General features: G+C 39.8%; 1 protein-coding gene across 4 annotated transcripts in view; it reads left to right on the top strand.

Annotated features, from left to right (window-relative positions):
* The window catches only part of PLPPR1 (phospholipid phosphatase related 1), a 178,785-nt gene that overhangs the window by 128,372 nt on the left and 37,825 nt on the right, over positions 1 to 12,588 (top strand). For all 4 annotated transcript variants that reach the window (XM_068234346.1, XM_068234345.1, XM_068234344.1 and 1 more), the window contains exons 3-4: positions 8,606 to 8,794; positions 11,206 to 11,338. In XM_068234346.1, coding sequence (XP_068090447.1) covers positions 8,606 to 8,794; positions 11,206 to 11,338 — 322 coding nt within the window. The remainder of the gene's footprint in view (positions 1 to 8,605; positions 8,795 to 11,205; positions 11,339 to 12,588) is intronic.

The raw sequence follows: 12,588 nt of genomic DNA, 5'->3' as shown, positions 1-12,588 counted from the left end.
GCCTGGATTTATTGATTCCAGTTATAAGCAATACTCAGGGTACTTAAACTCTTCACAGGATTAAAACTGAAGCATTAACTGTATTCAAACCCTGCTATGGTTTTTTATTAGTAGCAAAGAATTTATGGTACTTGTCATTATTAAAAGGAAAAAAAAACAATAATTTTTCATTTGGATAGTGAAGTACCTAACCTTATCTTCCTTACTTTTCATGTTACCCCCTATTACCCTATCCCCTAACAGTAATCCTTCTAGCTCTAATACTAACCTATATACTATTCATGGCACACATTCATTTAGCCATTGCCAATATCCATAGCTCAGCAGTATAGCCAAGCCCTGGAACTGGTATCTGGAACTAGGCTTTGTACTCCTGCCACATACGAATAAAATATACAGAACATGGCTATGTATTAGCCAAGCTCTGGTGCTGATATCCAGAGCTTGGTTATGTGAAAGCTGAGCCTCTTCATCCCATATCGCTGGCCTCCAATTAACATAGTGCTGTGTGCACAATTTAACTGACTCACTCTGAGAAACCTCTGACTGCCTGGTGTCTACAAGTACTTTGCTGCTTACAGCAGTTTGTAAGACTACACCATTGTATACAAGCACTGCTGTCCGTCTGGCTGCTTCCCCTGGAAAGGGAAGTTGATTGGACAGATTCATCTTTTCAAGACTGTCCACCAATCTTCTCAATTGCGTCAAGCCCAAGTTTTCTGAAATAAAATATTTACATTGCAATGTGACAGGAGGCAGGAGAGCTGATTGGAGAGCCTTGACAAGCTCACCTCACAGATTTTTGAGATAAGAATGAGAGACTTTTTTTGCACCTCCAGTCTATAGTGTCTATAGTCTATAGTCTGGCATGACATAAAGAATTCATGAGTTAATTTTCAGATCTCATTGGTCATGTCTTCCATAACTAATATTAACAGCCGAAAATTGCAATAATTTGGAAATTGGAACTAAATATTTACCACATTGTAACCGTTTTTATGGTATACGTAGCATGCAGATAATTATTCAGATCTGTACATTAAACAGAAATGCGGAACCTTAAAAGGGGAGAAAGGGACAAGGAGGGTTGCTTCCAAAATGGGACAATGAACTAGTCTATGATATATGAGCAATGGGACATCACAGAGATACATTTAAAATAAGTACTGTAGCTAATCATATTTAAGTGAAAAAGAGAGAAATATCTTTTATTTACAAAAGACATCCAAAGTTCATGTACACTTAAAGTATGCTTAACAGGAAGACGTCCGCTAGCTTCCTAGGTAATAATGGTCAGCGAAATGCAAATCAGTCAGATGATGCAGGATTATAATACATAAAAACATTAATAACATGCGCTAATCGGGAAAAATACCATGTCAGGATTTATTCAAATTTTGTTAAAATCACAATGCACCAGGTGCCGATTGTTGTGCAAATACGCAAATAAATCACCCTTTCATACACTCACACATACAATAGAAGGGCCCTTCTATCTATTTAATTCAGTTTCCCCTAATAAAATCAAATCAACTTCTGGCAAAAGTGTCCCTTCCTAGAGGATTAATGCTCCTGTATGGTTCTTCCGTTGCGGCATATACGGTTGTAACTACTTAAAGTTCCTTTTGGGAAGAATGCTATGGTGCAAGCTTCCAAGTTCAGGTATATATTTCAACTCATTTAGTTTATCTTAAAAAGTGTCCACATAGACTGGTGTGACCAGTATTATAGATAGTCCGCAGTGGTTCCTCACAGAGATTTGTTCGTATGCATAAACATCTTCGCTGGGACCTTCCTCACTCGTATAAGCTCCTTCTGCCCGCTGCCTTCCTCAGCGTCTCTCGGCGTCCTCTTGCGGCATACGTGGGTTCCGTCTGTAGGACTCAGAACCCCGCTCGCCGCACTTCCGCTCAGCTGATCCGGCTTGCGTGTCAGGTTGGGTGACGTCACCTCGTAAGCCTCTGGACCTTCGTTCACGAGCGGCTGCTGCGTGCTTACACAGCCTGCTCTGTCCTGGGGCTCCTTAGCAGATTACTTTTGCATTAAGACGACCTCTACGCGTTTCAGCCAATAGCGTTGGCCCTCATCAGGAGGATTTAGTAATGCTAGAGTGGTCGGTCAGTTCATCTCTGTTTATATTGCAATATCTCCATTTTGCTCCACCCTTATGCAAATAATCCATGGAATCCTAAATTCTTAAGGGGAAATGCTCCCAAGGAAATACTGCCATTGCACATTCCTTTCACTTTCTGTAATCACTAATAGAGCATAGCATCCTCACCCCACCATTACATTCATACTATTAATAATAAAATACACCAACATTTATTTAAAAAATGCAAAGAGTTCCATTTCACTATTCAAACCTTTGGGGGCTAGTGTTTCTAGCTGGTAAATCCATTTTGACTCATTTTGTGACATTTTACAGATATAGTCACCACCCCTTTTCCCAGGTTGGATAATTTCCAAACCATAAAAAATAGTACCCTTTAAAAGCCCTCCATGTTTCTCTTTATAATGTTTGGACAACAGATGTCCCTCACTTTTCTTTTCTATATTATTAAAATGTTCCCCAATCCTCCTCTGCAATGACCTTTTGGTCCTCCCCACATACCTTTTCTGACAGGGGCATTGAATGCAATAAATCACACCCATTAAAGATTAGCTCTGGTTTCTCAGGAATTAGTTCCCCCAGAATCTTATCCTCCTTTAATACATCCCAGTAATCTTTAAAAAGGCACCAAATATTGGCTTATCGATAGCTACAGCGGCGAATGAGTGTAAACATGAGGGGGTCACACCACGGGAATCTAGGGGGGTTCGTTAGATGCGGTTTTTGTTTAAATTGTAGGAGAACAGAGAATCCAGGAAAAATACTGGAGGTGGCAGCACCAGATCAGACTACCTACAGAATCAAAGATTCTATTACTTGCACAACAATGGGTGTGATTTATTGCATTCAATGCCCCTGTCAGAAAAGGTATGTGGGGAGGACCAAAAGGTCACTGCAGAGGAGGATTGGGGAACATTTTAATAATATAGAAAAGAAAAGTGAGGGACATCCGTTGTCCAAACATTATCAAGAGAAACATGGAGGGCTTTTAAAGGGTACTATTTTTTATGGTTTGGAAATCATCCAACCTGGGAAAAGGGGTGGTGACTATATCTGTAAAATGTCACAAAATGAGTCAAAATGGATTTACCAGCTAGAAACACTAGCCCCCAAAGGTTTGAATAGTGAAATGGAACTCTTTGCATTTTTTAAATAAATGTTGGTGTATTTTATTATTAATAGTATGAATGTAATGGTGGGGTGAGGATGCTATGCTCTATTAGTGATTACAGAAAGTGAAAGGAATGTGCAATGGCAGTATTTCCTTGGGAGCATTTCCCCTTAAGAATTTAGGATTCCATGGATTATTTGCATAAGGGTGGAGCAAAATGGAGATATTGCAATATAAACAGAGATGAACTGACCGACCACTCTAGCATTACTAAATCCTCCTAATGAGGGCCAACGCTATTGGCTGAAATGCGTAGAGGTCGTCTTAATGCAAAAGTAATCTGCTAAGGAGCCCCAGGACAGAGCAGGCTGTGTAAGCACGCAGCAGCCGCTCGTGAACGAAGGTCCAGAGGCTTACGAGGCGACGTCGCCCAACCTGACACGCAAGCCGGATCAGCTGAGCGGAAGTGCGGCGAGCGGGGTTCTGAGTCCTACAGACGGAACCCACGTATGCCGCAAGAGGATGCCGAGAGACGCTGAGGAAGGCAGCGGGCAGAAGGAGCTTATACGAGTGAGGAAGGTCCCAGCGAAGATGTTTATTCATACGAACAAATCTCTGTGAGGAACCACTGCGGACTATCTATAATACTGGTCACACCAGTCTATGTGGACACTTTTTAAGATAAACTAAATGAGTTGAAATATATACCTGAACTTGGAAGCTTGCACTATAGCGTTCTTCCCAAAAGGAACTTTAAGTAGTTACAACCGTATATGCTGCAACGGAAGAACCATACAGGAGCATTAATCCTCTAGGAAGGGACACTTTTGCCAGAAGTTGATTTGATTTTATTAGGGGAAACTGAATTAAATAGATAGAAGGGCCCTTCTATTGTATGTGTGAGTGTATGAAAGGGTGATTTATTTGCGTATTTGCACAACAATCGGCACCTGGTGCATTGTGATTTTAACAAAATTTGAATAAATCCTGACATGGTATTTTTCCCGATTAGCGCATGTTATTAATGTTGTTATGATTTAATTTTATTTGTTTGAGGGTGGAGGGATTCCCTCATATAACGTGCAGCTCAGGAGTTGGATTGCTTAATGCCAATTGTGACAGATATTTAAAGTATTATAATACATTTTGCAAAATAATTTATGTAGCTTTAAAATAGACAAAGCTAATCCCTCCTTGACGCAACTTGATTGGTCCATTTTCAAGCTGAATAATGTAAATTTGCATATGAAATTTGCATAACCCTGCATCAACTCAGAATTATTAGCATCTTGTTGACCATCCCTACTCACAGGCGCAATGGTGTTCATTCATGCCCAGGGTGTGTTGGTGTTTTAAAGGCGTTGGATTCCAAACCATGTAGTGCCAAATTTGAACACCAGAAGCAGAATGTATAAAGGAGGTTAGGAGGAGACATAGGAAGCTGGGAGCTGCAGTAATACTGGTGTAATCTACCTGACTACATAGTTTGATTTAGTAAGCGAATCTGAAGGTTGGCTAAACAGAATTACAAGAATATTTGGGCAGGTTGTGTTTTCATTTGGAAGGCAAGATCTTTATTTCAAGTTGATGAAGTCATTTATGCAGTATGCAGTCTCTTTACTGTAATATTTTCAAGCACTTACCAGATGTTAATTGTGAGCTCTATTTTTTTTAACATGTTAATTACCATAGCAAATCTAGTATGTGAAAATGTACTTGTCACAATAGAATAGCATACAGATCATTGCACAGTTGTCAGCCTTTTTACTATAAATCATAGCACCTTATTGAAGTGTCCTTTGTGATCATTCTCGGCATTGAGGAGAGCAAACTGTCTGACGCAATTGTTCTTTCTTTGTCATGTGCCTGCTCATCAGTAGCGTAGCTTAGGAGCTCTGGGCCCCAGTGCGAGTTTTACATGGGCCCCCCTCAAGCGCAGTATTCATAACAATTGATATAGAGAACAAAAACCTGCCAAGGACAGCGGCAGTGTCAGAGAGGTATAGGCTGGGGGGATGAACAGTCTTTAATGGTTACAACTAATCAGAGCTCACCTGTGACTAATTACAAGTGGAATTTGATCTCATCTGTGTCAACTCAGGAGTCTCAGCAGTCCTCAGCAGAGCAGCTAATTTGTAAACACAGGATGTTAACCCTATATCTGCTTCCATGAAAGCAGGAAGTAGACACACTGTAGATTTATTGCAGAATTTGTACCAGCTGTAACAAATAAATATTTTTCTTTAAAGTTTATTTTGTTGTTGCTTATCTCTTAGAGCAGAGAGGAAGTTCTGAGTTCAGGTCCGCATTAAGATGCCAATCAATTATGTAATCTGTATAGGACAATCTTACCACTTCTATGTAATATGATGGTTTCCTAAAATATCCATTTAAAATGCATTCCCTTTGTTTCCCCTTCTACTAAATAGATAGGGTAAGATTGTACAATACATACAATGTATCATTGATTGACACTACGTGTTCTGGTGGTTGCCATGTGGGAGGTAAAAGAATCCCTAGTGATTTTGCAAATAAAGACTTTAATGAAAGTTTGTATTTTCATGTTAAAATGAAACTGGAATTTTAAAGTAAAACAGTAATGCTGCTTTTCTGGCAGCCACACTTACTATTCCCAGGCATGACTTATAATAATGAGTCACAAATGTTTTAAGGAATATATTCATAACCCTCCCATGTGACCCAGTCCCAGTATCTGTATTGATGTAGTGTCAAGTTTAGAGCTCAAAGGTAGGTGTGCCTTCTTTTCCCTTTACTACTATGTGTGGTCACTAATGGGACCTGTAAGGGCTCAGGAAAAGACTGCTGTTAGAAAATGACTATTGGGAATATTAAGAAAGACCATTAGGTCTCAGGCATAAGAGAATGGTATTTTGTTGAATGTGAATATATGTCTGCACCTTTAACTATTGCACTTTATTTTTACACCCCTGACGAAGCCCTGCCTTGGGGCAAAACATGTAGGTATTGATTAGGGTAATTAGCATAGTTTTAGGCTAATTCATACAAATTGGGTTGTTATAGATCGAGAATCCTCCAGTGTCTTTTATAACCTCTAGTATACAGTAGCAAGAAAAAGTATGTGAACCCTTTGGAATTAGATGTATTTCTGCACAAATTGGTCATACAGTGTGATCTGATCTTCATCTCAGTCACAACTGTAGACAATCACAGTCTGCTTAAACTAATACCACACACATCATTAAATGTTTCCATGTTTTTATTGAACACACCATGTAAACATTCACAGTGCAGGTGGAAAAGGTATGTGAACCCCTAGACTAATGACATGTCCAAGAGATAATTGGAGTGAGGTGTCAGCCAGCTGGAGTCCAATCATTGAGATGAGATTGGAGGTGTTGGTTACGTCTGCCCTGTCCTATAAAATACATACACCAGTTTTGGGTTTGCTTTTCCCAAGAAGCATTGCCTGATGGGAATGATGCCTCGCACAAAATAGCTCTCAGAAGACCTACGATTAAGAATTGTTGACTTGCATAAAGCTGGAAAGGGCTATAAGAGTATCTCCAAAAGCCTTGTTCACGTTAAGACAAATTGTCTATAAATGGAGAAAGTTCAGCACTGCTGCTACTCTCCCTAGGAGTGGCCATCCTGTAAAAATGCTTGCAAGAGCACAGTGCAGAATGCTCAGTGAGGTAGAGAAGAATCCTAGAGTATCAGCTAAAGACTTACAAAAGTATCTGGCATATGCTAACCTCCAAGTTAGCGAATCTATGATAGGTAAAACATTAAATAAGAATGGGGTTCATGGGGGCATACCACAGAGGAAGCCACTGCTGTCCCTCCCCCCCCCCCCAAAAAAAAAAAAAAACATTGCTGCACATTTAAAGTTTGAAAAAGAGCACCTGGATGTTCCACAGAAGTACTGGCAAAATATTCTGTGGACAGATGAAACCAAAATTGAGTTGTTTGGAAGAAACACTCAACACTTTGTGTGGAGAAAAAGAGGCACAGCAAACCAACATAAAAACCTCATCCCAACTGTAAAGTATGGTGGTGGGGGCATCATGGTTTGGGGCAGCTTTGCTGCGTCAGGGCCTGGATGGATTGCTATTATGGAAGGAAAAATGAATTTCAAAGTTTATCAAGACATTTTGCAGGAGAACTTAGGGCCATCTGTCCACCAGCTGAAGCTCAGCAGAAGATGGGTATTGCAACAGGATAATGACCCAAAGCATAGAAGTAAATCAACAACAGAATGGCCAAAACAGAAGAAAATAGGCCTTCTGGAGTGGCCCAGTCAGAGTCCTGATCTCAACCTGATTGAGATGTGGCATGACCTCAAGAAAGTGATTTACAATGGACATCCCAAGAATATTGCTGAACTGAAACAGTTCTGTAAAGAGGAATTGTGTACGTCTGATATACAACTACAGGAAACATTTGGTTGAAGTTATTGCTGCCAAAGGAGGTTCAACCAGTTATTAAATCCAAGGGTTCATATACTTTTTCCACCTGCACAGTGAATGTTTACATGGTGTGTTCAATAAAAACATGGAAACATTTTATTATTTGTGTGATATTAGTTTAAGCAGACTGTGATTGTCTATTGTTGTGACTTGGAGATCAGATAACATTTTATGACCAATTTGTGCAGAAATCCATCTAATGCTGGATACATACCATGCGTTTCCGCGTTTGATGCGTCCGTCGATACGCGTCGATTCGATTATTTCCGACATGTCCGATTCAAGCTTCGATGGATCGTTAGGTCGATTTGCCATACTTTACATGGCAATCGACCTAAAAATCATCGAAATTCATTCGGAAATGCTCGGAAATAATCGAATTGACGCGTATCGACGGACGCATTCGACGCGGAAACTCATGGTGTGTATCCAGCATAATTCCAAAGGGTTCATATACCTTTTCTTGCGACTGTATATGTTAGTGTAGTATTTTCTATTCTATTTACAAGAAAAAGGACACAGTTTTTAATGCTTATTTATTAAAAGTTATATTTTACTGCTATTATGGCTTAAGCCTCTAGTTTGGGAGTTTCCTCTTGTTTGAGTATATTTACTGCACATATGTTCCTTAATTATAAGCCATTTATTGTCCTTAGTCTGCATGGAGTAAGCTACAGTTAGTGACACCAATACACCCTTTATATTTTACTAAATCCCTCTGTGACTGTGAGGCAGACAGCACTGACTTCGATCAGGCACATTCATTAAAGCTTGCCAAAAGGCTTTTGTAAGCAGACATTGTACAAACACTAGCTAGTCCGCTGCAGCTATGGAAAGATTGTTTCAGTCACAGGCACTGTACTGGTCAGTGGGAGTCTGTTTGAAATGAAGAATGTTATTTCCCTGCTTTAATTTGCCATGCTTTATTTTCAGCTTGTCATTATGGCTGGCACGGTGCTGCTTGCATATTACTTCGAGTGTACAGACACCTTTCAAGTGCACATTCAGGGCTTCTTCTGCCAAGATGGAAATCTGATGAAACCGTACCCAGGAACAGAGGATGAAAGCTTCATTTCCCCATTGATACTGTACTGTGTTCTGGCTGCAACACCAACAGCTGTTGTAAGTACTTCTTCATTTGCTGAGCGTGCTCCCTGATTCTGGGACACATGTAGATCATAAGTCTACATAACTGTAAAAAAAAACAAAAAAACAAAGACCAGCATAGAGCAAAACTAAGCTTATTTCATATAATGCAACAAAGTATATACGTTTATCTTTTTAATGTATTAGAATGTCGTGAGGAAGGTGTGTCATTTCTGTTATTATCACTTTTGAGTAAACGTCACCTTACAGTATCTTATAAGCGAACAACAATGAAAAGTTGTTTTTTTTTGTTGCCAACAATATGCAACTCGAAACAGAGGCAATCAAAATGAGGAGCTACTATATATGATTTGCTAATTTTCAAGTTACATGCTATTTACAACAAACTTGTAACTCTAAAAATTAGCTTCTCATTGATTGTGTGTTTTTGTTTTTTTCTGGATGATTTTCAAAAGTAAAATTAATGGAATTTATTTATTCGTGTTACCAGGTACCAGGTAGCAGTAAAACTGTATACTAACTGTAATATTAGTGTATTTTATGTCTCAATTAAAGCTGAATCCCAAGACGTTAGCTATAAATGTGTTAATGCAGTCCCAGCTTCACCCACCCAGATTTTACATTGTCAGTAGAGGTAAACTGGGGCTATGCTGTCACTCACACAGCTTTCATACTTTATATAGCCAGTCCAGAGAAATTCCCTTTAAAAAAGGTCATGTCATGTGACCCAGACATCACAGAAAATTTACAGAGCTCAGCCATCTGACTCCACCTACCTTCTAGCTGATCCCCTCAGTCATGTGAAAACCTTCCAGATTAGCTACTCCTAACTTTACTTCTCCCCTAGAGTTATTTAACCCTATTCAATAAAAATGGAAGGACAAAAGGAATACTACGTGGGATCATTAATTGTCCGGGAACTATTGTAGGGGGTCATAAAGGGTATGTATAAGGGAAAAAAAATATTGGAATTTTTTTATCACAGTGTCACTGTTTTACTTTTACCTCTTTATGGGAGCACTTAAGTATATCTATACTCATTTCCCTGTGGGAGAGAAGGGGCTTGGATATCTGGGGCCTCCCTTATTAACGGGGGTCTTTTACTCTTCCCCATGAATCCCCTCCCTAACTACCTCCACATCCTCATGCGTACCAGAGGTAGATATGAGCCCCTTGTCCATACATTGAATCCGGTCTCATGGATTCTGAATAGTCTGAGGAATAAGAGCCTGCAGGGGAGACAATGGTTAAAAGTCCTGGGAGAGGTCTTTGTTAAATTTAAAAAGTTTCACCAACTGACTCAGTGGTATTGGCCTTTAAACTTTTCATAGGAACAATTCACTAATGTGCATGACTTACTGTATATACTTGAGTATAAGTCTAGAAATTCAGGTCTGATTCACTTTATAAAAGTATAGAGGTCGACTTATACACGAGTCACTGGCAACCCTGAGTCATGTGTGTACTAATAGTGACATTCCCATTTGCAGAAATTTACCTAGTGGTAAGTAATACTTTGTTGTGGTTGTGGCCAGGACTTTCATACCTGTGTTTTCTTGCCATTCCCTTTCCTCAATTAACAAGGAAAGGGGCAGGGGGAAATACTGGGCTGCATAAAAGGGAGTGAATAATTGCAGCACTTGGTGGCCTGGAGGAGGCATTGGCTGCACTTAAAAAGAAACTCCGACCAAGAATTGAACTTTATCTTATTCAGTAGCTGATACCCCCTTTTACATGAGAAATCTATTTCTTTTCACAAATAGACCATCAGGGGGCGCTGTATGGCTGATATTGTGGTGAAACCCCTCCCACAAAGAAATTCTGAGAATGTACTCTTGGCAGTTTCCTGTCTGTGAACCCTGTTGCATTGTGGGAAATAGCTGTTTACAGCTGTTTCAAACTGCCAAAACAGCAAGCAGCAGCTACATCACTTGCCAGCAGTAAAAATGTCACCATGTGATAAATGTCAGAATATAAAACAGGGATTTAAAATATTTTACAATGGGCAAACACTGACTAAATCATTTATACATAATTATTGTAAAAATGAAGCACTTTTTTTTATTACATTATTTTCACTGGAGTTTCTCTTTAAGGGACATGTGGGATTAATGGCTGCAATACTGTATGTGGTGCAGTCATTAACCCCTCCTGAGCCCCAAGTGCAGCCAATAACTTTACTGGGTAGACTTATACTTGAGTAAATAAAACATTCCAGCTTAAGAGGGTTGAATATTGGAATCGACTGGACTTATAAACGAGGTCAACTTGTATTCGAGTGTATATGGGTATGTGTATTCTTTCTGTTGTTTTATTTGAAAATGTTTTGCCTGGAGCAAGAGGTACACTATTTTAACATTATTGTGCACGTACTGATTTTTTGTTAAGAAAATGTATCTACTTTTTAATTTTATTTGCATTCTTAGATCTTTATCGGTGAAATAGCAACATATTTCATTAAGTCTACAAGAGAGAACCTGATCGTTCAAGAAAAAATGATTCTGACAGGGGAGTGCTGTTACCTGAATCCACTCATAAGGCGAATCATACGATTTATAGGTAAGTAAGGTGCTAAAATAACTGACTTAAAGGAAACCTGAGATGCACAGGTACCTTTAAAATAAACATACCCCCCCGAAAGTGTATGCCAAATACCGGCTATTCCTGTAAGAGGAAACTGGCAAATAACTTTTCACATCACTGTAAGTGATTTAAATAATGTGGCATGAAGCTGTAAGTTGTATGCTTCCAGCCAACTAGAATGCAGTATAGACATAGATATATCTTACAACCTTATAATTAATTCACCATGCAAAACAAAAGCTACAGGTAGTCCCCGGTTAATGAACCAGATAGGGACTGTGGGTTTGTTCTTAAGGTGAATTTGTTTGTAACCCCCTCTGTGCCACTTCTTACCCGTGACTCCAGTGTCCCACTGTGTAGCCTTCTGTGTTACCAGTGTTCCCCTCTGTGCCTCTACTACCCCCCTATGTGGCCCTACTGCCCCCTTGTGCCTTCAATGTCCCCTACTGTGCCCCTGTCCCCCTCTGTGTCTCCTCCTATCACCCTTTGCTCCCTCCTCCTGTCCCTCTATGCCTCCTCCTGTTCCTCAGGGCCTCCTCCTGTGCATCTGTATCCCTTCTGTGGCTCCTTCTCTCCCCCATGTCTCCTTCTGTCCTTCTCTGCTGCCTCCTCTCCCCCTCTTCCTTTGCATCTATATCCTCCATTGTGTTACCTTTGTCCCCCGTGCCTGCTCCTTTCACCCTGTGCACCCTCTGTGCTCTATCCCGTCTTTCGGCATCCTCTCTGTGTCTTGTCCTGTCCCTCTGTGCCTCCTTCTGTACTTCTGTGCTCCCTCTGTGCTTCCTCCTGTGCATCTGTGCTTCCTTCTTTTCACCCTGCTACTGCCACTTACACACTCTCTTGTCTCCAATAATGTCCCATTACTCTTCTGGAAGTTCTCCATCTTTATCACTTTTGTCATGAAAATTATGTCAGCGGGCTGGGTGCAACGTTCATAATGGCAGGTCATTTGTACATCGAGGATTACCTGTATATTGGTTAGCCACTACAGATTATATAAATATCCTTAAAAAAGTACATGTAGCATTCTTACTCTAAAAATGTATCTGAAAAAGATTAATTAACGGAAACATTTTTAGAAAGGTAAAAAGGGTACAGACCTCTCTAGTAAGAATTTATGTAACTTTATAATCAGTATATACAAAGAAAATTCAAATAGCTTCAACTAGATACCCTTTTGATTTGGACAAGATGTAACTTCCTCAGTTTTAAGAAGGAAACTACTG

This window comes from Hyperolius riggenbachi, chromosome 1 (assembly GCF_040937935.1).
Source record: "Hyperolius riggenbachi isolate aHypRig1 chromosome 1, aHypRig1.pri, whole genome shotgun sequence".
In the NCBI taxonomy this organism is placed as follows: Eukaryota; Metazoa; Chordata; class Amphibia; order Anura; family Hyperoliidae; genus Hyperolius; species Hyperolius riggenbachi.
This window is presented reverse-complemented; position numbering and strand designations above follow the sequence as displayed.